Source organism: Rhea pennata, chromosome 22, assembly GCF_028389875.1.
Source record: "Rhea pennata isolate bPtePen1 chromosome 22, bPtePen1.pri, whole genome shotgun sequence".
In the NCBI taxonomy this organism is placed as follows: domain Eukaryota; kingdom Metazoa; phylum Chordata; class Aves; order Rheiformes; family Rheidae; genus Rhea; species Rhea pennata.
The window spans coordinates 6,328,862-6,354,679 of NC_084684.1; the positions used below are offsets into that span (position 1 = coordinate 6,328,862).

General features: G+C 40.1%; 1 protein-coding gene across 1 annotated transcript in view; it reads left to right on the forward strand.

Annotated features, from left to right (window-relative positions):
* The first annotated feature begins 20 nt into the window (after nucleotides 1-20).
* ATAD3A (ATPase family AAA domain containing 3A) overlaps nucleotides 21-25,818 on the forward strand; it is a 30,984-nt gene continuing 5,186 nt past the window's right edge. The window contains exons 1-15 of the mRNA XM_062593541.1: nucleotides 21-244; nucleotides 786-862; nucleotides 1,469-1,570; nucleotides 3,037-3,096; nucleotides 3,359-3,428; nucleotides 4,179-4,344; nucleotides 5,120-5,189; nucleotides 10,880-11,035; nucleotides 11,268-11,324; nucleotides 12,203-12,328; nucleotides 14,832-14,956; nucleotides 17,145-17,196; nucleotides 18,086-18,156; nucleotides 21,374-21,541; nucleotides 23,215-23,323. Coding sequence (XP_062449525.1) covers nucleotides 40-244; nucleotides 786-862; nucleotides 1,469-1,570; nucleotides 3,037-3,096; nucleotides 3,359-3,428; nucleotides 4,179-4,344; nucleotides 5,120-5,189; nucleotides 10,880-11,035; nucleotides 11,268-11,324; nucleotides 12,203-12,328; nucleotides 14,832-14,956; nucleotides 17,145-17,196; nucleotides 18,086-18,156; nucleotides 21,374-21,541; nucleotides 23,215-23,323 — 1,614 coding nt within the window. The 5' untranslated portion in view covers nucleotides 21-39. The remainder of the gene's footprint in view (nucleotides 245-785; nucleotides 863-1,468; nucleotides 1,571-3,036; nucleotides 3,097-3,358; nucleotides 3,429-4,178; nucleotides 4,345-5,119; nucleotides 5,190-10,879; nucleotides 11,036-11,267; nucleotides 11,325-12,202; nucleotides 12,329-14,831; nucleotides 14,957-17,144; nucleotides 17,197-18,085; nucleotides 18,157-21,373; nucleotides 21,542-23,214; nucleotides 23,324-25,818) is intronic.

Sequence of the window (25,818 nt, forward strand, 5' to 3'; positions counted from 1 at the left end):
GTGCGCGCGTGCGGGTGGCGGCGGCGGCAGCGGCGCGTCATGTCGTGGCTCTTCGGGCTGAATCGCGGCACAGCCCCTGCCGGCGGCGGGGACGCGGCGGCGCCCGGCGGCGGACTTTCCCTTCCGCCCGGCCCAGGCGGCGGCGGCGGCGGCGACCGCCACGCGCCCAAGGACAAATGGAGCAACTTCGACCCCACGGGCCTGGAGCGGGCGGCGAAGGCGGCGCGGGAGCTGGACGCCTCCCGTGCGTGAGAGGCCGACGGCGGCCCGCTTCGTCGCTCGCGTTGTCGCACAGCCTGGCAGCGCTCGGCGCAGCGCTACCCGCTTCGGCGGCGTTCGCAGCCGTTAGGAGGTTGCTCGTGTCCAGGGAGGGCCGCCGCTGTGAGAAGTTGGTGCTCCCGCGGGGACGGGGCTGCCTGGAGCTCTCGCGGCACTCGCGCAGGGTCGCTGCGTGGGGCATGCAGCCTGGGTTGTGAGCGGCCTGCGGGCACTGAGTGCAGCTGTTCCGAGGCACTGGCTTCCTCTTGCTCCTCATCTAGAGCTGGAGAAGGGGGGAGGAAGGATTTGGAAAGCTTGGTCAGCGGAGTTAAGCATGTTGAATTCATGTTACAGGTGTGCAGAAAACATTTCTGAGCATCTGTTGACAGGGCAGGTTGAACATGTGGCATTAGAGCTGTGCGCTAGGCAGTCTCTGCCAGCACCAGATGGACTGAGTAAACTGGGAGGTTTCTTACTGGAGAAATAACTTAGTACTGTTGATAACTTATTCCTACTGACCATTTCAGGCCATGCAAAAGATGCTCTTAGTCTTGCCCAGATGCAAGAGCAGACCTTACAGCTGGAACAGCAAGCAAAACTTAAGGTATGCTGTAGCTCATAAGTATTTGTGTGGCTAGCCCATTTCAGGCAATTGTCTGGTTTGTATGTAGCATAAATTAGAGCTTTATTTTCCAACAATATGGTGAAGGTGCTAAGTTTTTTGTTCTTGCATTTTTTGGTATGGGACTTTTCTTTAAAGTAGTTCTGAAGGTGGAGTGCTGTTGAGTTGACTTTTTCTCTGACATTTTATAACTTCATGCAGAACTTGTATGTCATCAGTGATTTTGTAAATTCCAGAATATTGCCAAGATAGAGTAAATTATCATATTATTTACATGGATTGATGAGATTTTTTGCAGGTGTAAAGTGGTTGGGAAGAAGATAGATGTCTGTCTCTTTTATAATGGAATTTTGGGGAGTTTTTTTTTTAATCATATTTAATCAGGAAATGGCTGATTATGAGCTTTCTACCTTAAGATTATGCTTTACAGATTGTGTTTCGGCTTACTGGTGATATGTGATCCATCTGCTTTGCAGGGTATCACAGTAATTAAAAAAAATGCATTTCTTAAAGTATAATTATCACTAGTATTTCTCTGTAGGATGGTGTATTGAGCTTATTTATGATGACTCTTTCTTTTTGTAATAGGAATATGAAGCTGCCATAGAGCAACTGAAGAGTGAACAGATACGGGTACAAGCAGAAGAGAGACGAAAAACACTCAGTGAAGAAACAAAACAGCATCAAGCAGTAAGGAAGTGAGGGGGAGTCCAACTGATGAGTGATCCTGTGTGTTTCCTCTGTTGTGGAAAGGGAAACAATGCATTGATTAAGCTTTTCTACCTAGGGCAGCCATAAATGGGAGGTCATTCATAGACTGATCCTATTTTGTATCCTAGCTTTGTAATGGTGGACTTGATTTTCAGATAGGTCGGGTTTGTGGTGTCGAGTTCTTGTTACCAACTTCTGGAATATCTGAAGGGGTGTATGTGATAACACTTGCTCTTGTTGCGTGCTCCTTTACCTTTCCTTAAAGGAACTTGAAGAGAAGTGTTTTCAAATGTTCTGACATACACTTTTTTGTTCCTAATGAGCTGATGGTATTAAAAGGTTGAAGACTGTTGGCTTATCAAGCATGTATGTTACCTGGGTAATGAAATCTCTCAAGTTACTTGGATTTCAGTCTTAACTAGGCTCTAAATTTCTATTTCTTTCAAGGTTGATCTTTCAGAAAGAACAAATTACTTTAAGACAAGAAGTGATGCAAATCTAAGAGTTGTCAGAAGTTGGCTTTTGAGCAGTGTTGATGATTTTTGGTATGTTCTAGCCATCTGAATCAAATTACCGAGGCAACAATAGTATGAAATCAGGGAAATGCAAATTGGCTTTTATTCTCACTGCTTATATACAATGACATTTTACTTTGCGAGTACAAGAAAATATAAGATCGATAAATCTAATGGGAAGATACGATGCTAGCTAGAAGTGCTTGGCTAGCACATGTTGCTTTTTAGCCCATTGGAGCCCTTGAACAGGGCTGGCTCAGGAAGTGGGCTTCATAAATATCTGATCTGTTTATGCTCTTAAACTCTTGCAATTTGTAGGTCATCATTTGAAGTTAAAGCAAACTTAATCTTGATTTACTTTTGAAGTGCCATGCTGTGAAGTACAGCTGTTGAGGAGATGACTTGCAAGCTGTTCTGCTGTGCCTGTATTTGGAGTGGAGAATAACATCACCCATGGTCTGAGGATTGGGGCGCTCAGACCACTTTCACTGGAGTTTAAATGACACTGTTTTATTTGCCAATTACAATGGAAACATTTTTGAAAGTAATTAATGAGGAACAAGAAAATCGATGATAATTCCATTGTTCGCAATGCAAGTCTAGGTACTGCGTTTTAGACTGTGAAAATGTGGTTTTCTCATTAAGACCCTTTTCTGGGTCAGGGAGCATTTGCTCTTTATTTTTTTGTGTGTGATATCTTAAAATGAGGTCAGAGTATGTAGATTTCTCAGGGTAGAGGAGTTTGGTGCTGACTGAGGATATTTTACCCCAAGCTAAACCCTATTTGTTTTCAAACCTTGGGGTTTTTTGGTTTGGTTTGGTTTTTTGCTTTGTCTCTTTTCTTTTACGTGTTCCAAACATTATTACTCTTAAGAGTAGGTTCTCTCCTAAACACTTAATATTCTATTCTAAATACTTTTCTTTCTGAAGAGAGCCCAATATCAGGACAAATTGGCAAGGCAGCGCTATGATGAACAGATGCGACAGCAGGTACGATATTATCGCTTTCATGTATATATTTTTGTTTGGCTTCAGTGCTTTTGGTTAGGCAAATTGAAGGACAGGGATAGGTCAAAGCAGCTAAGGGCATGAGATTTGGGGGTGTGAATCTGGGAGGCTGGGCAGAGAAGAATGCACTTTAAGCTAAGCAGTAGTTTCTTGAAAGTATTTATAATACTTAAGCTTTACAAATACCTAGTTGATTGAATTCTTACAAGTGCAGTAGATCTTCTGCTGTAATCTCTGTCTATAGCAACTTGCTAATGAAGAGAATCTGAGGAAGCAGGAAGAATCTGTACAGAAGCAGGAAGCCATGAGGCGAGGTAAGTTACTAATTTTTCTTTAGCTGGTGGCAAAGTGGATGGGCAGATCAGTCTTTGAATTCTTGTCCATATTACTAATGTTCAATCAGGAGCATGTGTTAATGCCATATTGGTAAAAAAAACAGGTTAATTTCAGTAGTGCTAGAACTATCAATTGCTTGCAAAATCTTCTTTGGAACAGTGTCTTACAGTTGACTAATTCTGCTTCTCAGCCTTATGTGCAGTGTGACCCTGGACAAGGGTCAACTTATCCTTCGTATCTGCAGCTTGACATCCTTCTCCTCTGAAATGATGTACATGAGCTGCACCAGTGCCTAGTGGTTTTGTGATTTTCCTTCTTTGTTGGTTTATTCCTTATTATTCAGCCCTTCTCTGACTGAAGTTGCCGTGAGCAATTTTTGTGGTGGACTTCCAGAACTGAAGGATAATTATTGTCTCTCACTGCTGTCTGGAGAAAGTTACGTGTTTGGTGTGCAGTTCCTTTGGGAACAGACAGGAAAAAGATCCTTGCCCTGTGTTCTATAGCATTGCGCTGGTTGACAGCCTTTTGGGTGAGGGAGTGAATTATGATCTTGAAGTCTGTTGCTATGTGATAATAAGCAGCTGTTGTGATGTACTGCCTCAGTTTGGCTTCTGTTTCACCAACCAACTTGGGACTAAGCTAGCCCAAGAGATTCTTATTCTCTCTCTCTCTCTCTCTCTCTCTCTCTCTCTCTCTCTCTCTCTGTGTGTGTGTGTCTCTTTTTAAAGCAACTGTAGAGCGAGAGATGGAGCTGCGGCATAAAAATGAAATGCTGCGCGTCGAGGCTGAGGCAAGAGCCCGAGCAAAGGCTGAGCGGGAGAATGCAGACATCATTCGGGAGCAGATCCGCTTGAAAGCTGCTGAGCATCGTCAAACAGTTTTAGAGTCCCTCAAGTATGTACAAGTCAAGTGAAGGGTGTGGGTTGCTTTGCTGCTTTTACAGAGTTCTCCCATCATGTAGGAAATCTTACTGCTTATTCCTTTAAGGTCCAAGGAATGTGAAAAGTCAGTTGGACGCTCCTGTATTCTGAACAATAGAGGATATATTAAAGAGAACTAAGTTTTTTCAGTTGCCTCGTTATGTTGTGATCTGAATATGAGCCAAAAAGATATATGGAGGTGTGAATTGGATACAAAAAGATGTGTTTTAGTCTTGGTTTTCCTAACAAATGACTTCTAGCTTTAAATTTATTAAGATGCAGACTCGGACGCTCTGAAATCTTCCACCATTCTCTCAGTTTCTGAACAAAGTGAAGAAAGGAATAAACGAGTCCATCTCCAAAGGGGTGGGGCTCTGAGATTTTTGATTGTTAGTTTTAGGTCTTTTGAGGTTTTTGGATGAAGAGAGCTTTTGAATTCAAGACCTTTTATTATCATTCTGGACCTTTTATTGCTATTAAAAAAAAAGATGTTGGTATTGACTTAGTGCCAAATGCTTTTTTGGATTTAACCGCAGATCAGGTGAACACATCAGATGATAATAAATATATTTGCCATGTTTGTTTGTGTTTTGGGTTCCTAGCTGAGAAGCTAGCAGTTAGCTTTGACTAATTCTCGAGGAGGTCATTATAGCATATAGAATGAGTGTATAGAATGATCTTGTAAATTATTTCAATTCCATCTTCAAAATACCTCTTCTCCTGCTTATCTTGCTATTCTCTTACTGTAGGACAGCTGGGATGCTCTTTGGTGAAGGTTTCCGTGCTTTTGTAACAGACTGGGATAAAGTTACAGCCACGGTAAGACTGAGACGGGTATTGATAGCTTCCAGAAAAGTCTGAAAATGTGCATTAAGCTGATTCCTTGCTCTGTATAAGGTTTTACATCATTATACTTAGTAAACCATGACATGAATTTACTGATCACTTGGTGCTCTCTGCAGTCCCCATGGAGATGCTCTCATCTTTGTATAGTAATACCATTGTCATTAATCACATAAAAGTTCTGTCTCTGATCAATAGCATGTGACACCTCCAAGAACAAAAAAAAAAAAATTATCATATTTACAAACACATCTGAAAGCTTGCCGTCTATCACTAGTAATGAACGTAGATTCTGTGGAAAAAGGAAATGAGTCTTTTTTTTTCCCCAGCCTGTTATTTTTGTCTCCTAGCATTCTTTTTTACAGTAGCTGTAGAACTTCCTGTCTCTAGTAGGGGAGCAGGTTTTTGTCTAATAGCCTGTTAGAGAGAAATGCGGTTAACTTAAAAAATTTGCACCTTTTTTTTCTTTTTAACTTTGAGATCTTGAATTTGGTTTCTGCAGCTGACTATGTTGTGAGCTGACAGCTTTTCATTTAGCTTTTTGTATTGATTGATGTACCTAGTTGTTTAAAGCTTCTGTTGCTTTTTCATGATGCATGAATGTCTGTTTATAGCTAAACAGAGAGCATTATGTGGTGTTTAGTGTTGTTGATACCAGACTTTTTTTTTTTTTTTTTTTTTTTTTTTTTTACCAGTAGTGGTTTTTGGAAGCAGAAAATCTACACTTCCTCTCAATTTCTTTTGTACCTTTGCAATTGAATTACAAATTGGAGATGTCTTTTTAGGGATATTAGGAAAAGCGTATCTGGAATGTGTTAGTAGTTGATATGGTGGACACAAAAGGGGCTTCTTTCCTCTTGTCTAGAGGAAATAGAGAAAAAGTGATTTTTTTTTTCATTTTGTCTGGAGAATTTGGGTGATTTCTATGCAACAGTTGCTGTGTAGTTTTTCAGTAGTTTAAACATCTAGGCTTCTGCCTCTTTCCTAGTGGGAGATTTCATTACATTTGTATTCAGAATTCCCATGTTTAGCCTAAACCTTTCTTTTCTTCTTGAGCTTCATCCCCTGAATTTATGAGCAAGCATCACTAGGGAGTATCAACATATGAACAGTAAATGTTGATCACAAGAGAGAATATCCTATCATTAGAACAAGAAGCAGAGAATAATGTAAGACTTCCTGGCTAACTGTTGAGAGGAGAGTTTTCTTCCCTCTTCATGGTGTAGTAAAAATAGAAATGCTTCTTATTAAAATGAATAACTGTTAATCGCTTGCCATTGCCAGGCTTTCTTTTTCTCTCCTTGCCTCACCAGCCATATTTTTGGTATTGTCTGATGACCCTACATGTCCACTTCATTGGAAAAATAACATTTTACATTACTCTAGAAATTTTTTCTTATAGTTTAGCTTTTTTTCATGTCCCTATAGGACATGACCTAAAACTCACTTCGCTTCTTATGTCACTGCTGTGTATCTGTTCTGGTGATGTTCTGGTAGCTATGGTGTTGAAGCTTATTTAGAAAACTCTGTTTTGCCCCAGTAGTGTTATGCATAATTGCGTTCAACCATTTGGTCTCCATCTCTGGAACATCTCTTGACAACTGTATAGAGCAGTACTCAGCAATTGGGAAGATGTGTTGCAGAGGTTACTCATTTGAGAAGTAGTAAAAGGAAGCAGTTGAGAGCTTCAGGCCTAGGACTTATCTATTCAAAAGCCCCTCCAGTGTATTTATATTGTTATACAAATATTGACTGTTAAGGGGTTAACATTTGCCAAGGTTCATTTTGAAATAGAATCTGAAGCAATTCTTAGATGAAGTATGTTGGATCTGTGCATGCATTACATGTCAAATGTTGTTGTTGTCTGTGCGGGTGTAGACAGGCTGGAAGGCTAGAGAGCATTACAGAACTGTTACATATGCTAAATAGGTTGATTAAAAGCTGGTCCAACCTTTCTGCACAGAAAAGAGCACAGTAATTGCTTCTTGTTGACATAAAGTTTCTGTCTCTGCATACTGCTTACAGGGAAACTTTATGATGTGAAGATAGTTTTAGTTAGCATGGCTTGTTAAAATGGACACTTTGCTTCAAATTGGTCCCCAGCATCTGATCCACCTTCCAGTTTTATACACAGATGCTGATATGAGAGACATTGCCTGAGTGCACCAGGGAGAGAAGACATTTTGGATCCTTTTATGATCTGTAGGCTGAACCTGGAATGTCTGTAATATTGAGATCCTTTGGAAAATTAGTGCCTGGTGCTTTTAGCTTCATGATCTCTTGACCCAGGTATCAGTTTCCTGTGTTATGGGCATATTTGCCTCTGATGAGCTTTTCTGTTATGATTTTGGCACACTTAGCATGTATGTTTTGTGTAAATACATCTAAAAATATATAAATACAAATGTATAGAAATTTGGAAGGGAGATCATGTAGCCAGATCTTTTTATATTATCTGCTCCTTGGAGAAATGCTGTAACATTGATTGAAAGGTAAGAATTAGCCAGTTATTTAGGGTTCCTCAAACTTAGCCCTGGATTTTCAGCTCTTCCTGCCTACTGTAGAGGTTGCTCTTTTCCTACCTCATTCTGTCCATGAGATCCCCAGTGGAATTTGGTTATTAGTCACAGACTCCTGCCTTTGCTGGACACTTGATGATACATAGGCAACATAATCAGTTTTATCTGTGGAACTGCCAGAGTGATTGGGTTCTCTCTTCTGGGAATGTAAGTGTCAAGTAAATTTCCTGTTTTGATACATAGTTGGCAGTCTTAAAAGCTGTATTTGGTCATGCCTTGTATCATGGATAAAAGTGAAGTCCAAATGTCTGGTATACTTATATCTGACTGCTTTCACCTGATGTGTCAACCTGTATTAGCAACTTAGCAACTCAGTACTGGATGTCTGCCATGTGTTAAAGCAGATAGTGTTAAGTGTGCATAAGAACATATGTCATGGTACCTTGTGTCTAAAAAGATGGGCAGTCTCTTATGGTGTTTTATTTCTAAAGCCTCTTTAAACTGATATGAATCAAATGTAGAGGCCTGTGTGTGTGTGTGGGGGGGGGGTTCTTGCCGTTATGAACCCTTCATGTTTCCATCCAAAGTGAATGTGATGTCACATATTTAAACTGAGTGAAACCAAACAGATGGTGTCTCATGGTTTATTGGTGTCTCATAGTTAATTCAACAATGCTATCCGTGTTGTACCGAAGGCTTTTGATCTTGTTCTGTGCTTGTAGTAAAAACCTGCTGACTTTATAAGCAGTTGATGCAGCTTGCTCTCTGTCTGTCTGCTGTTGCTCTGAGATGAATTTTTAGCATCTAGCTGTAAGTTGAACACAGCAAATTACTTGCACTCAGAATTGTGGAACAGTTGGCCTCTTACCAAGCATCTCCCAGTTTAATAGTGAGCTTTTCCTTTAATTTGAGGTTCTAAATACAGTATGCAATTGCAGTAATACCCTCTTGAGGTATTTTCAGGTGAATAGGATTTTTCAATAAAGTGACCATCTCACTTGCATATATTCAAATGGAACTAGAGGCTTATGCCTGTACACCTTAACTAAAGGTTTATAAAAAGGTGCTTTCAATCTCTTGGAATAAGAATTAATGAGAAATGCCTATACATGCTAAAGATTTCTTGGAAGTCTTACTTCCTAATCTTGAGATGTTGTTATTAGCTACCTCCTAGAATGCCTTTAGCATTGTTAGTGTAGCTCCTTGTCTTTGCTGACAGCTGGCTAGTGTACAAAAAGCTGCCTGCAGAGTTGTCTGGTTTAGTATGATCCAACTTTAGTGCTGAACTGAGTGGCAACCATAAGCCACGGAGAAGTCTTGAGTCTTTCTGCTTCACTGGCCTATTGATGGAAATGTCTCATGTTCTGTGGGTTCTGAAAGAACAGTCCTCATCAGGGAGCATGAGTAAATGTACTAGAGCTGTTTCTCTGTAAAATTCTTTCTTCCTTTCTCAAACTTGTACAAAGAGCACAGACAGTATTTAAACAGGCAGTTAATCGAATGTCTGCAGACAGCTTTTAGATATGCCTTTTTTCAAGAACCAAAGTGAACATTCTTAAATCTGAACATACAGTGGTGGAAGGGAATGTGTAACTCAGATTTTAGTTCACAGAGCTGAAGTGGACATACTGTACTCAGTTCTGAACCATAATCTTCTGGCTGTAAGAATTCTGCTGAAACACTTCTATGCCCTAGCTGTCCTCATGTCACTATGCTACTGAAGTGTGCAGACTGGCACTCAGCAGGAAGAAGCCCCACAGAATGAGGACTGAGCTGCTGTGAATCCGCTTAAGTAGAGTATTTAATGTCATCCAGATTCCACAGAACTTGGGGATATTGGAGATGAGCAGCATTTACCTGAGATTCAGTATGTTACTTGTTTAGCCTTTGGTATGAAAGTGAGCAGGCATCTAGTGATGGAAGAATAGTATTTACAGCATCCTGATCTTTAAGAATGCTCTTACTTTTAGGCATTGTAGACTAACAAATCTGGGTTGTCTTGATCATCTGAACAGTCCTACAATCCTAAGCACTGTTCCCACTGCTTGTTGATTGTGCTGATAATTGTATTCATTGTTTGAAATAATGTTCCCATTGATTCCTTCCTTCCTCCCCCAGCACAACTTTTCTAGAGAATAGTAGTAGTATAGAGGTGTTTCAGCTTTGTACAAACATTAATATAGTCAAAAAATTCTAGTGTAAAGTGTACATTAGTATATATCTGTTGCTGCGCAGTGAGTGTTAATGCCTGCATGTGACTATTTCTTGAAGTTTACTACTGGTAGTTTTGGTACATTGAGCACAGGGGGAAAAAAGCAAAAGGAGAAATACTTGAGCAGTTTTGAATATAGATCAGCTTTGCAAGCCACATCACAAAGTGAGGTGGAGTGAATGGCTATGGCTCAAGATGTGCATGCAATGACTGTATAACCTTTCTTGATCTTGCTTCTTTTCTCTCTCTCTCCCTTGTTTTTGCTAGCCTAAAGGTCTCTGTAATCATATTTCACGTGCTTTTCCTGCTTGTGTTCTGATGAATTTGCATATATTTGCTCAGAAATTTGCCCCTTGGTGGCAGCCACAGTTCAGGTGTGTGTTCATGGCATCTTTAGTTCAGTATGTGTTTTCTTGTCTGGCAGACAGCGCTCAGTTTGTATGTGCTTAAGTGCCTGCATAAAACACATTTAAAAGGAACGCTTTCCAAATGTACTTTTGTTCATAACTCTGGAAGTCAAAGCCTCTCCATTACAGGAGATGCTGTTTTCTCATATAAGGCTTATACATCCAGTTTGGTAATAAACAGTGATAGCTATTTGTCTTAAGTTTTTACTTAGCCCTAAGTCTGAAAAGCCACGTATGTATTTTGAAAGAAGTACAGAGGAAACATGCTTCTGGTTACATAACTATATGCATTGCTTGTGCTTCCTCTCCATTTTGTGCTGCGAAATGCCAGAGCCTTAAATGTCCTGTGAATAGGGACTGTGAGATCTTTGCTGTGAAGACAGAGTTAAAATGTCTTACAGAAACAATTCCATTGGTCAGCATTTGCCCTGAACCATAGTTCATACATACATGCGTACATCATTATTCTAGCATTTTCTTGCCAAGAGTTTTTTTTTTTTTCCTAATCCACTCACCTTTTCTTTGCAGGTGGCAGGCCTGACACTACTAGCAGTAGGCATTTACTCTGCCAAGAATGCTACTGCAGTAGCAGGGCGATACATAGAAGCACGTCTGGGCAAACCTTCCCTGGTGAGAGAGACATCACGCATTACTGTGCTGGAGGCACTGAAGCACCCTATTAAGGTAAATTTCATCACCGTTTTGTGTTGCTCTCGGTCATGAGGATGCAAAATTCCTTTTGGTGCTCTGTGTATTAGGCAGTGAGCTGCCTGTGAGTCTGTTGATAAATCTACTGCTAGAGACTGCGTAGGCAGGCTGACTTCACTGTGATTTTGTATGGACCTTTTGTCCAGGTGGGTTGTTAGGTCCGTGGTTGGTTTTTACGTGTCAGTGATTGAATTTATCCTCTTTAAAGGTTGGTAAACGTCTTACCAGCAAGGCTCAGGATGCTCTTGAAGGAGTTGTTCTCAGTGTGAGTATTTTATTTTGCTGTCTTGGTCTGTGAAGGACTTCTTTGGAATCTAAATATGGAAGACTGTCACCTTATTTTCACTTCTAATGCTGTAATTCCAGTAATTCTGGAGACATAGCATCCTCGGGGGACTATGACTGTAAATAAGCACGTTAAATACTCTGATAACCTTTGATCTTTCTGTGCAAGGCAGTTGGAAGTCTGTTCAGTGCTTGCCTGCTGCAGTTTTTCCTCTGTAGTCAGCATGTTAATATGCAGAGTTCCACTTGTCTCATCTCATCTGTGAAATATTACTGAACTCAGATCTAGTTCTAGGCCAAAAAGCCTAAAGAGCATATTCATTTACCAGTCTTGTGAATGGTCCTTAACTCAGTAATTAATGCTGCTTCTAGTATTTGCTTCTGAATTTGATTCTTTGATACCAGAGAAATTTAAATACTTTGTGGGGCTGTTAAGAGAAAATGCTCCTACAGTAATAGCTTTCTCCCAGTGTCTCCACAAATGCAGGAATATGAGCATGAATGTTTATCACTTACTCGCATGAAAGAGTACTGTTGAGAGTTGCTTCTGGTTTGGTATATCCCTCCTACAACGTTCGTTATGAAGTGACTATTTAACTGCTACAGTTGTTTTCTGTCCTTGCAGTAGTTAATGCAGTGCTTCTTGGCTTTATCTGAAAGCATTGTATTCAAGCAGAATTAGATATTGAGTAAATCCTGAAATAGAAAGCAAAATGACTCTGGTCCAAAGCAATAAGCACCTGAAATTAAGGCTTAAAAGCCTGAGCCTGTGGGAGTCTTGCTGATAACTGACCTGTGAAGCTGATGGAGGCAGGTCTCTTAGTACTTCTGTTTCTTAAGTTTAACTCTTTTCTGCAGCCAAAGTTGGAAGCACGTGTGAGAGACATTGCCATAGCAACAAGAAATACAAAAAAGAACAAAAGCCTGTACAGGAATATTCTTATGTATGGTCCACCTGGCACTGGAAAGACGCTCTTTGCCAAGGTAAAACCTTGCTAAGGTTCTGACAGCCTGCATATTACTGAGTCCTCTGAAAACTACAGCCTTCTAAGTATCCCTGTCCAGTCTGAAATCCGTTCTTGTAGTATTGCCTAACCTTTGTGTGCATGTGTTTGTTTTGGGAAGGGAGGAGAGGACATCCACCTGCTCCAACTCTGAAGTAATATAATGGCTTGGATTTTAGTGCTAAGCCTAAGCGGAAGAGCTGTTCCCTCTGAAAAAGCCATAAGGCAACTGTAACTTGTGAAATTGCAACACTAGCCTGCTGTCTCATTTCCACCTCTGTTAATTATTTGTAATTTGTCTAAATAGGGGCTTTTCTGCTGTTACTTATTAATCCACAGGTGAAGGAGCAGGGGAGGAGTATCAATATGGCTTTACTGTACATACGTTCTACTAGGTTGTTTTTGCATGGATTTGGATCAGGGTTTGACTTTGACTGTTTACAAATGGCAGTTTTGATGTTCTAATGAAAATTGAATTTTGTTCCTTTGTCAATACGTTAAATCCATACCGCAACAGTTTTTGCTCTCAGTTCTGACAATATGCTAGACAAAAACTCTGTTCCTTGCTTTTTGTCTCTTTATCCATTTTTTCACTGCTCTAATAGTTAACTATCTCCACTGCTACTCAGTTCAGATTTCTAAAGCCGGTAGGAAGGAGTGTGACTGGGTAATGGCAACAGCAGCATTAAGGAGGGGAAGGAAGAAGCATAAGAGCTGAGAGAAAGGTTTGGCAGTGGAGGAAGAGGAAGAAGGTTATTAAACAATCTCTGTTACCTTTCAACACTTTTCCAGATAGCATGGAAACTGCAAGGAGATGTTGTTGGTAGCTGTGAACGATTGGCAGAGGTCAGAAGGAAGGTGAATTTAAGAGTGAGGGAAGGCCTGGTTACATCAGACCTGTGTGCTATAAGGATGGAAGAGAAATACTACACTGAGAAGCTGACCTTTCTTTGAGCTGTGATTGGTGTGTGGGGGTTAATGGAAATGACAATACAGTTTTTCTCGGATCTTTGCTATCACTGCTGTTGCAAAAAGCCAGCATGTCATAGTGTGGTGGCCACCTTTGACTCCTGCAGGGCAAAGCCATATTGGTCTGTGGTGGTAAGCAGTACTGCTCTCTGACAGGATTCTTCAGACAGGTGTAAACACACTTGGATATATCTGTCAAAGCTCCCACCATTGTTGGACTGATGCAAAACAGGAAACATTAGCAGCAGTAGCTGGGTGGTCTTAATGGACAGAGCAGAGCTTTTTTCCTGCCTCCTACTGTACAGCGGACAACTGGTTGGGGTTCAGCTAAGTGTGTTTTGCTGGGGCTGTTGCTTCTCTACATAGGTTGGCTTGTTCGTTTTAACCTTCAGTTGACAGTTCAGCAGAATTGGATAGCCTGATCTGGGCCAGATGATGTTGTGTTAGCTGAGCCTGCTGTCTGTCACCATGGCAGGGCTCAGTTAGTGGCTATTTGTGAACAGTTTCCTGAAATGGAGGAGAGCGATATTTTTCCATTTATTTCTGCTTTTCATAAGAGGGATTCAAGTGCCAGCCAATCCTGCTTTTTTGCATACATGCACAATTGTGGGCTAATGTACTGTGGAGGTATTACAGTGAGATGGAGAGCAGTTTTAAACTAGGAATTTGGTTACAATGTTACATAGCCCTAGAGGAGTTCAGGCAGCAGTAGAGGGAGACTGTAGTTTTGCCTTGCAATGATAGAGCAGCCAGAGCATACTGTGGTCACTGCAAGCCATAGGCCATTCTAATGTGCTTGGTTAACCTTGACTGCATACTGTCAAACTTGCTTTATGGATAACTCTTTATTTTGTGACCAGGAAAAAGCATAGAGGTGTTTTTTTAACCTGTAGGCCTATGGGAGATAGTCATTGTATATCCCAGAAGTTTGTTGAAACTCTTGGTTTAGCAGCTACCAGACTAATGAGTTGTGGCAAACTTTAAAAACAAAGGGAAAGTTCCATTGTTTTGTCTGAATACTCAACAAGTTCACTGAGCATTTAAAATCCAGGCTTTTAACTTTTTTAGAAACTAATAAAACTTTTTCTCAGCTGTATTAATTAAACACTAAGTTGAGAATAGAACCCTGTTCTACTACACAGAGGAAGGAAGTTAGAAACTAGATCATAAAGAAAAGAGTGGAAAAAATACACAACATGTTGCAGAGGATAGTCTAAGCACTCTCAGCCAGTGCCTTCTGGTATTAAAATTTTCTGCATTGCTGCAAGGCTAATTTTCTTTCTTTTTTTTTTTTTTTTTTCCTTCTCCTTGAGAGCAATATTTACAAGCTGTCCCAAGTGACTGAAGCAGTAGTTAAAAGCGTTCTTTTCACCACAAGCATACTTTTAACTCTCTACAAATGACCATGCTGTTAGGACTAAATTACTTTTCCTTCCCTCCTCATCGTATGCAGTCTTGAAGTGGAGGATAATGCTGAACTCAACTTTCATTTACTTTTTCTTGTTTCCTTCCAGAAATTAGCTATGCATTCAGGCATGGATTACGCTATCATGACAGGTGGTGATGTTGCCCCCATGGGGCGGGAAGGAGTTACTGCCATGCATAAACTCTTTGACTGGGCAAACACCAGTAGGAGAGGGTAAGTAGAAGTACTTTCGACTCCTAATCTCTACTTGTTACTGAATGATGCTCTTGAGCAGATGAGACAACACTGACTAGGCATAATATCTTCAAAAGTATGCCTAGAAGGGGTGAATTTTTTGCTGCTTGTTAAATTAAAACATTTTATATTTTTAAATATTAATATTTAAATATTTTAAAATTATTTTAAAATATTTACTATAATTAATATTACGATTTAATATTAAAGTTGAAAGCTTCTGCTAATCCACTCCCCCGAACCTTTTTTGTTTACTTCAGATTTCCCAGATTTGTCCTAGTTTAGCTCCTTGCTGATCCCTGCTCTCAGGCAGGTGGAGAGATACTGTCCACTTGAAGGCTAGGTCACACATCTTTGAGTGATTCCTGTTCTGACAGTAGCTGGAAGACTTAACGCAAATGGAGATGTAACCACTTTTTTACACAGTCTGCGTATTACCTTCTCTCTTGCAATTGCCAGGTCTTAGATTCTTGTAGCTTCTGGATCTTCTTGTTTAGTTCTGAGTCTCAAATGGAATTAGGGAGTTATAAGAAATAAAAAAGGATGAGGGTAGAGACAGATGCTAAAGGTGTTGCCATTAGTCAGAGTGTAAAAACCACAAGCCGGTGTGCTTTCTGGGTGACCTTTAAAAACAAAAATCTATCTCTAGGAAAAGTATCAATTCTGATTTTCTGAGAGGAGGTAACTAGTCTGTTCATGCTGGTGTAAATGCATTCCTGCAGTCCACAGGCAGCTGGAAAACTAGTTGTGCACCCAGAATATTAAAATCCAGTAGAAGGCTTACAGTAGGGTAGCAGTGTGTTTCTGTGCTGTTTTTTGATTGCAGGCCTTCTGTAGATAGAGATGACTAATTGATGATTTATGTGTTCTCTGATTGCTTTAGACAAACATTATCTTGCAGTGTCTATTTTAATCCTTTCTTGCATTCATCATCAGAATGTTCTCATTTCTCCTTTAAAAAATGAATTTGCAGAACATATATCCTAAGCTTTAAATCCAACTCTGAGGAGCTATAGAAGGAAAGGTGTAAAAATTTAAGTGGTCTTAAAAAAAAATTGGAAGAGATATGAAGTTACTCTACTGGATGGAGTTTACTGGATGCTGCCACTGAGGAATACTCTTCTGCAGTACTGGCTGGGTCTGAATTTATTCTCTTTCCCAATTAAAAACTTATGTGCCTTTAAAGTTAGCGTGCTTCAGATAACTACTTTTAAAAAGTGGTGATCAAAGGTTGCATGTGTCCATACACATCAATATTCTAAATTTCATTGTCATTTAGGGATTTTAGCAGATTTTATTCTAGATACCCAACAGTCTTGGCTGTGTTGCCTTTATTAGCTGAAAGCAGTAGTGAGAGAAGATACTTCTCTGCAGAGACTGTAGCTGAGAATATCTTCAGAAAAACAGGAGTTGAGTAAAAGATGTTAAGAGACTGTTATCTGTTCAGAGGAAGATGGATTTGAAGCTACACCAGAAGGTAATACAAGCTGTGGCAGTTTTATGAGCAAGTTGGTTTTGTTATTGATAAGCATTTTTGTATGCTTTCTCTTTTGCGAAGAGCATTATGCTTGGGTTATAAGTGAATTTATTTCCTGAATTATTCATTGACTTTATTAATTCACTTCTCTACAGGTAATAAAACCACTATGTTCTTGCTATTGTGGTTTGAGAAGCAAAACCTCAACAAAGCAAAGCATGTTGCAGGGGAGACTTTGTTTTCAGGTTTTCTGTTACTGATTGTGCAATCTCCTGTAGATAGGAATGAACGTCAAAATAAGCACACTCCTAAATACTTGTGGAGCAGGTCTAAACTTCAGAGATGAGCTCGGACTTGACAGGAACATACCAGCTCTTTTAGGTACATGTCCATTGCATTCTAAACAGCAGAAAGCAAAGCTCAAGAGGTCTGCAGTCAATTTTAAGGCCTTAAGTGTCTTAGGCTAATGCTTCTTTTCTTAGCTTTTGGAATAGGCCAAGAGCATGCACTGGACAAGTTACTTCAGCTCAGCTGATAAGTGTTGCCTTAAAAAATGAACTTGATTGTGTAATCCTTTGAGTTTTCACCTGGTCACAGCTATGGGTGTGTGGTAATGGAACAGGAGAGGCCTTGAATCGATTGAGTCTCATTACCTGTTTCACATTACTGTTTAGTACTTTCTCTTTACAGCCTTTTGCTATTTGTGGATGAAGCAGATGCATTTCTGCGGAAGAGGGCAACAGTAAGTACTTTTTCAGTGGCCATTATCAATGTGTGCTGCAGAGTCAGTCAGCCAGCAGCCTTCTTATTTTACCTGATTAGTTAGCCTAAAAAATCAAAAGAATAAAACTTTCTGCTGCCCTACTGCTCACCTAATGAAGGGATCCAGAGACAAGGAATTAGCCTCTTGCAGCTGAATGTGACGAGCATCTCAAGAATGCCTTGAAAACTCCTTCCCACGAATGAGATGGCTGACATCATCTATTTGGAGATCTTGCTAATGAGCAGGCAATAAGAAAGAAAAGGCATATATATGAGCATAAAGAAGAGAAGGTTGTTCATGCTGCAGAGCTGCGACCCTGCAGGGTTTGTTTTTGCCCCCAAGAAATCATTCCCTTGGGCTGTTTTCATAGCAGAACTGCTTTTCACAGTCTTAACCGAACTACATCTTCCTTCTACAAATGATGCATGTTTTCAAAGTAAGTCACCATGTTGTGCATTGAGTCTGGGCCCCACTACTTGAATCTCAGTAGTCTATTCAGAAAGCTAACCCTAGAAAATTATTTTAAATATGTAAGTAAATTCTTTTTGTTGATTGTTTTCCTGTAAGTACCTACTAGAATGGGACTAGTATTCAGCAGGGAAAAAAACACCTTGGCCAATGATAAGAGCATTGAGTTTGAAGTTGAGAGAATCACTTTGACTGGACAATATTTCACTACTATGTTGAAATCATGTGTGTTTGTGTGTGTATAAAATGTTTTTCTCCAAGCTATGATAATACTTTTGGTTCTGCCATAATGTAAATGGTTGATAATAATATAATTCACTTTGGCAATAAAACTGCTTAAAGCTGTGACCTATCTTTGGTCCCCAGGCAGTTGATCTTCCTTTGGATTTTATCTTTGCAGGAGAAAATCAGTGAAGACCTCAGAGCAACTTTAAATGCATTCCTGCACAGAACAGGACAGCACAGTAACAAGTAAGTATCTGGTCTCAGCCCTTACAGTAGTAGATATTTCGCTTAAGTGAGGAACATCTCTAAAGGGACTGTGGTGTGCAAATGAAAGTTGGAAACCTCTAGTCCATACTACTGAGAGCTTGAAAAATCTGAATATCCCCTTTTCAGTTTGTATATGAATCTAGCTTGCTCCTCCTATATCTTTTCCTGGGACCTGGAAATTAGAACTTGGACTCTGCACAGTGTAGAGATCACAGCTTGTCAAACGGACATTTGATTGGCTCATCTTAGTAGATGTGTGAAAGGGATCTTGAACTGTGTTTCAAGACCACATTTTCCCTGCATATGGTGGGCAGTTCCATTCTGTGTGTGAACCATACTGTGCATAGCTTCTCCGGCACTGTATAGGGAAATTCTTTCCTGAAACACAAGTTGGAATTTGAACATCTAAATTGTTTTCATGAATACATTCTCTTTCTTAGTCAGTTACTGTTTAACCCTGTCTCATCCTCTATTTAACCAAGGATGATTTGAGGCCAACGAAAATCGGTGTCACAAAAGGGAATGCAAGTTGATATTGATTGTATGGTTCATATTCTCTTTAAAAATGCTTCTACTAGTGCTTGTTTGAGCTGCTATTCTTCTCCACTGCTTTGGTGGACTCTTTATGGCTGTGCCAGGAAGGAGGTGAAATTTGGAGGCACGTGTGTATTAAAACTGTCCCCATTTCTTTTGCATGAGCTGTCTGCTTGGTATGTCTATGTATGACACTGCACATAAACAAAGAAAGCCCAGAGTTGTTACCTTTGTGCCTGCCATTTAACAATTGCAGGGCTGACTTGAGAGGTATGGATGCATGGGAATTATATTGGCCATGCATTCCGGTCCCTTTATCACATTAATGTTTTCTTTCTGCAGAGCACTGCTTAGTTTAATATGAACCATTTCTTGGGGAGCATGATGAACGGAGGTGACTTCCTCCACTCATCTTTTTCAAATAATCTAAAATTAGGATTCTTTCAATCAAATAAGCTCTAACTGATGGTTGTTTGTGTGTAGCTTCTCCATATACTTCTCTGTCTCAATGAGTTACTGGAAGGTGTGCCCTTACACACTCGTTAGGTTGCTGGACAAGAAGGCATTGAACTTGGCCTTGGACAAGATCCTTGGCTGTCTCTTTCTGAGGATAGCGAGTCTCTCATGTTGAAATGACTTTTTAAATTGTTCTGTAAATGTTGTGAAGTTGAACACAGTTTGTATTAAACAACACTGTACTTGCTATTTGCAGTATTTCTTAGAATAAGCATATATTGGCAAAACACACATTCTGAGGAGATCCAGAGCAAATGATGCTTAAGATGGAAATACAGAATTTTACAGGGGGGAAACTGTAGATATGCTAAACTCCTTGGTGATCTGTGGAAATATCTTTTGTCTTGTTCTTCCAAACGTGATAAAGACCAATAGTGAGCTTTGTTTAGATAAGACTTTAAAAATAATAGACATAGCTTTTAGATAATTTTCCTTTTTTTTCTGGGAAGCAATCCTTTTTAGACTTGAAATGTCTCATAAAAAACATGACTTTGCTAAATCTACTGTTTTCAGATTTGTAATTACACTACAAGTCAGTGACTAGCAGGGATAGTAAAAGTACAATCCTTTCCCGTGGCATTAAGGGGTCCCTAGCAGAGTTCTGGAAGTGGCAGTGGGTACTCTAAACAGCTGACAGACGTTTAATATGTCCCTAATTTAAACTATGAGCCATTTTAGGAGGATGAACATGTCCTAGTAATTAACGCAGTGCTTATTAATTCTGATTGGCCTTATTGCTGCTTCAGGCAATGAGGAGTCTTTCCCGCATCCATAAACAAGCGTTTACTTGGGTAACTCTGATAGTGTGTGTCTTAGCTAAGTGCTAGGTTTTATAAATTGCTGGTGTAAACTTTCTGAAAAACTTTCAGGATCTTCTTGCTGGGTACCTGACTATGCCTGATTCTGTTTTTCTTATGGTTTTGTATCCTTCTCTTCCGTCTGTCAAAGGGAAGGCCTGAATGTCAGGCTGCATGTCAGACCTTCTAAACTGTGTTTCTGCAGGGGCTTGGGGGATGTTCTTGTCAGGAGAAAAGCGACAGGTTCGTGCCTGTGTGACTCTTGGACCAGCAAAGTTATCTCCACAAATGACAGCAAATAACACAGCTCTCTGTAGACCTGATTTTAAATAGACTACAAGAATGTCAATATTCCAATAGCTGTGATTAAAAGCCCCTTTCAAATTATAACGCACTATTAAGCTAGTAACATCAACTAATGCATTAAAACAGAATTAGCATAGGGAAAAAGCATCATTATAAAGCGAAAGAAAGGGCTTCTGGCTTCAAAATGCACTAGAAAGGAATTGAGAGAGCAGGAACTGGAAGATAGCACAACCATACAGTGGAGCAAGGTTTTGTCGAACAGGCCGCCTTTATGTTGCCCATTTTGAATGCCTCTTTTCTGCACATGTTAGATTTGATAGTGAGAACGTGTTATCAGGCTTGCTTGAAGGAAACAAGCCACCTGCCAGCAGCTACTGCAGAAGAATGCAGAAGACCTTCCCATGGACAGGCTTAACAGTGGTGTATTCCCCTTGTTTTTAGGTCAGGATGAGTCCATTCAGTGCTCTGTAGTTCTTCAAGCTGGCTGAGGTTTCAGTCATGCTGTTGATATTCAACTTAGCAGCCATTCATACCTTCTGAGCAGTGTCTGTGCTTCTACAGTGTTGTGCAGTTGGCAATTAGAAGCCAGTTGCCCAAGGTGGGGTTTAAACCAGAGATCTGTATATGCGAGACAACACATCTGTCCTTGCCAACACTTTGTTCAACCTTGTTCCAAGGTTTCAGACCTAGTTCTCTGGTAGGTTATGCACTTGCTGAGTGTTTGTGATATGTGTAACTTAAGGATGATGGTGGGTAAAGCTGGAAAGTTTTCTGTGGTAGGGACAGAATGGGGAATTCTGGCTGATATTGAAAGGCTAATTACTGAGTCTAAATGCACTACAGTTCTAAGCAACTTACTGTGCAACTGCACTGCAAAATAATATCACTTGTGACAGTGTTACAAAGCTTTCAGACAGGTAAGATGAGGAGGGGTCTCTGCTGGCCATGGCAGTTCCCAGTGTTCAGACTGGTTCTTCAGTTGTTTTGTTTTTGTTTTGATTTTGTTTTTTCTTCCCAAATTTTCTTTTATTTCATCCTTCCAGGTTTATGCTTGTTTTAGCAAGTAACCAGCCTGAGCAATTTGATTGGGCTATCAATGACCGAATAGATGAAATAGTGAACTTTGATCTGCCCAAGCTAGAGGAACGGGAGCGGCTTGTGAGGATGTATTTTGATAGACATGTCTTGAAGCCAGCCACAGAGGGTAAACAGTGAGTATCTCTGCAAAACTTTTAGCTTCTATAGGATTTTTTTTTTTTTGATGCTTGATCTCCTTTTCTATGTATTATTTCCATACAATATTCAAGCAATATTACAGCCAAGGAAGCATCTCTTGCTGTACATGGCAACTGTGTAGTACACAGTTTTGTACAGAGATTTGGAGTTTCTCCAAATCTCTTAGAGCAAGAACCTCACTGATGACCACTCAAGGAGGAGAATTGGAAGAAGAGGTGAAAGTGAAGAATGGCCTTCTTAGCACAGAATTACTTTCAACATTCTCTGTAGTGTTGGGTTTGGTCAGTGTCCTACTCAAATATTGATACTGATGCTTGACTAATCTGAATTGCATGATCACCGTTGTCCTAAACTGGTAGTGGAGGTGTTTCTCCTGTTCAAAATTAAAAATCTGATGATCCCCTTTAATAGTTACATTGTCAACAGCAAGCTTCCAGACTCGTCTCGAATATATTTGGATTGTGGTTAAATTATCTTAAAAATATACGAAGGCTGGTAAAAGTAACATACTGCTGATGATCTAATTCAGATTACTATCACTTTGTTTGATAATCTTCCCAATTCAGCCTTATTATTGCTCACAGATGTCAGAAGATCTCTTGTGGGATGTACTGCTTCTTTTCTTTGCTTGGATGAATGCTATTGCTTTTTGTAATAATCTTTGCATTCAGCTGTTTCTTCTGACCCATTGTAAATCCACAAACTGGCACGATAGGACTGAGTTATGTAGTGGTTCCTCTTTTAGTACTTAGAAAACTTTGGAATGTTTGGCTGGACCTCCACTGGAAAAAGCATTTGAAGCATCAGCAACTAGGGGTCACTAAGGAGAAAGAGCTGAAGGGTGACCTTTGGTAATCAGGAGATTCTCTACAGAGCAATTTTTATCTTTTCTTTCCTAATCTCTGAAAGAGTTTGGTTTCCGAGAGGTGAAATTACTCTGGTATTGATTGCTGACTAGAGAAACAGCCACTTTTTTAGTGCTTTCAGCCCATTCCTGATGCCTTTGTTCAGATTCTGCTCCTTAGTTCAAGATACCAGAATCCTAAATAACATGTGCAGTTGGAGTTTGAAGTCAGACTATAATTCTTCTGTCGTCTTTAGGAGCACAACACAGATACTCTAACCTGCTCTAGCCCATGTGTAAGGTGTATAAGTACACAGTAAAAGCGATCTGGCTGGCCTTGCTGTCTGTCACACTGTATAAACCCACTTTAAACCAATAGTGTAGATAAGAGTTGGAGAGATGTCTCTTGCTATCACATTCTAGGTTGAGAAGCCATCCTAGAGTTTTATGCTGTGACTTAGACCTGTTACTGAAAGAGAGAAGATGGTGTTGTTAGAGCTCCCTGTAGCCAAACCTTTGCTTGGCTCAATGGAGACAAAACAAACCAAGTGAATCCTTTTGGGTGTGCTGTGCAGTCTTGTGGCTTTCTAGTTTTAATCCAAGTATTCATATTTTTGTGCCACTATCAGACTCTGTGGGCCAGGAGAACAAATCCTATACTTGAGCTGAATTGGTTCAAATCTGATTTGATCTGATCTTTGATTTCAGTTGAAGTGTTGTTCTTTAAAAAGCCTACCTGTGGACTCCTTCGCTCCTCTTGTCATTTGGCGGCGTGTAAATTAATCCTTGTGCTTCTGCTTTTAGACGTCTGAAGCTGGCCCAATTTGACTATGGGAAAAAGTGCTCGGAGATTGCCAGCTTGACAGAGGGCATGTCTGGCCGAGAGATCTCTCAGCTTGCTGTGGCATGGCAGGTAAATACGGCTTTGATCGCTGGGCTTGGGTCGCTTTCACTTTCTGGAAAGCTTGAGCGTGTGATGTGTGATGTTGCAGTCTTAAATTCTGGCTTACTCTGGAAAGTTTCATTGTGTCTGTACAGTAGTACTAGAATGCTGCCTTCTCTGGTGTGGGTATCAGACTGTCAGCATAGTCCCTCATAAACTGGAAAAGTTTTCATAATCACTAGTGGGACACCCTTACTGAACTTGGGTAAATCAAGTGACTTAAGTACTGGGCTTGGGCAAATTGTGCTGGCCTCCACTTATCTTTCAGCTCAAGATGCTAAGTTAGAGAGGAGTTCCCTAATGTGTTATATGTAGGTATGACATTGTCAAAACACTACAACATTCTTCTGCCGTACTTGGGTCTAAATACATTTTTATTGTATCTTGGGTGATTAAAAGAAGAAAACTACCTGGAAAATGGAGGTACCACACATGTAGAAGTAAAATCACTTTTGAGTCCAACTGTTCACATAATTAATGACATAAAGCACACTGTCTTATCAAGCTTTCAGCCTGCTTTGTCACATCACAGGTGCCAGCTACTTACTGGCATCATGGGTTTTTTGCTTTTTAAGTAACTGTTCCAAATCATATATACCAGCTTCCTTTCAGGAATTATAAAAATAATTATAGTTTTCAATCTATCTTAGCTAATGCACAAACATTTTACAAAGTTTACAGAGTATATTTCATTCCTCCAACTACAATTTTTTCTCTTCTTAAGCTACAGAGAGCATTTCTCCCTTCTAGTCCATGTAACTGCGGTAGTCATGAGCTGAGGTGCAAAGCAGTCATTTCTGAATGCTGATCATCCTTATTTCATTCTTTATGTCTTAGCACACAGCTCATCAATTTTACCAGGTGATTTTTGTATTTTTTTTTAATAGTATCTAGCTGAGAACATACCAGATTAGTCTTGTTACCAGCTTGGTCAGGGAAGTTAGCAAAGTCAGTACTGGTGCTCAAGATTGAGATAGCTGATGCATATTGATGGGTTTTAGATGCACTGCCGGAGTGTCCACATAGCATGTATGGAAGTGTTGTCTTAGAGAGCTGACAGGTGAAGGAATGACCAGAATCTTTTGGCCATTCTGCCTTTTTCATAGCAAGTATATTGTGGCTTCACTTTCCTCAAGCACAACCATGCTTATTGTTGGCTTCTGGTTTTGAAACCCAGAATAAAGACTGAAGGTGTTTACCTTAATCTGAGTGATGGTGCTGTGGGAGACAAAGTAGACCACTAACTGTTGTTGGTTTCTTTGTCTGGCTTCGTTTAGAATGCACTTACCTATACATGTGAAAGACCTTGCTGCCAGGCATTTCCTGTAAGAAAAAAGTTGTGACAAATGACTCTCTGCTTTTCTTCAGGACCCCAGCTCTCCTAGCTTGTCATTACTCCCCAAGAATGACCGTAGCTTATATCATTTATCCTTTAAGTGATCTTGAAGAAAGGTGGACCGACTTATTCCTTAGTGCTGTTACCCTGATTAATCTTTTTAAGGTACCTTATAGCACCAAAAATATTAAAAAGGAGCTCTGTAAAATAGCAGCAGGAGGCTATGTCCCTCTCTCCTTTTCATAAAACAGTCAAAAGGATTAGAAAAGAAGGATACAAAGATGCAGGGGTACATAGGCAGAAAGATACAAACTATTTTGATGCAGAAGCTGCAAAAGAGCTTCAGCTGTATCAAAATTAATTGTTGGTGTTCTAGAACAACCTTGTTGATCAAGAAAAGAGTGTAATGTTTTACAGATCAGTGTTAAAATAGCACAGTCTTTTTCCAGCTTTCCAGCTAGTGGCTAGACACATGTACCTCTTTCCTCAGAAGAAGGCTGGGTAGATAAAGTTCACTGGAAGGTTTGTGAAGCCAGCTAAAAAAGGGTGAGATTTCGGTATTGAACTCCTCGATGGAAGGTGCCTTCCAGAGTTAATGATTCTAAGTGCTAGTGTAGTGGTTTTTTTTTTTTTTTTTTTTTTTTTTTTTTTTAAGTCATTTGGTCAAGGAATTAGGAGCTGTAATTGGTTGGAGCTGGAGCTTTTGACTATGGCAAAACTTGGTAACACCTCCATTTGATTTCTGCTATGGAGGAGCAATACTATGGATGTGGCTCTTCAGTAGCTGCAGTTAAAAGCCCCTAGGTGAGCAAGGCTTATCGCAGCTGAAGCAGATGTTTTAAGTCCTCCTAACTGAACTTGATCTTTTGAATGATATCACTATTTTGGGCCTGGGTCAGCTCTGACAGAAAGCTTATTGTGGATGTTTTTTCAGCTGATATAATGCACTCTTATCATGGAAAGATTAAGGCTGCAGTTTGACAAGCATTTCTGGCAATGTTAGCTCCTGCTGCTTATTTTTGCCTTTCTGCTATCCTTTCCGTTATGCTAGTACAATTCTCTGTATGACTGCGCTATGAACTGGGTCAGGGAGCTGATGAGAGTTAAAAATAGCTTGGCAAGACAAGTG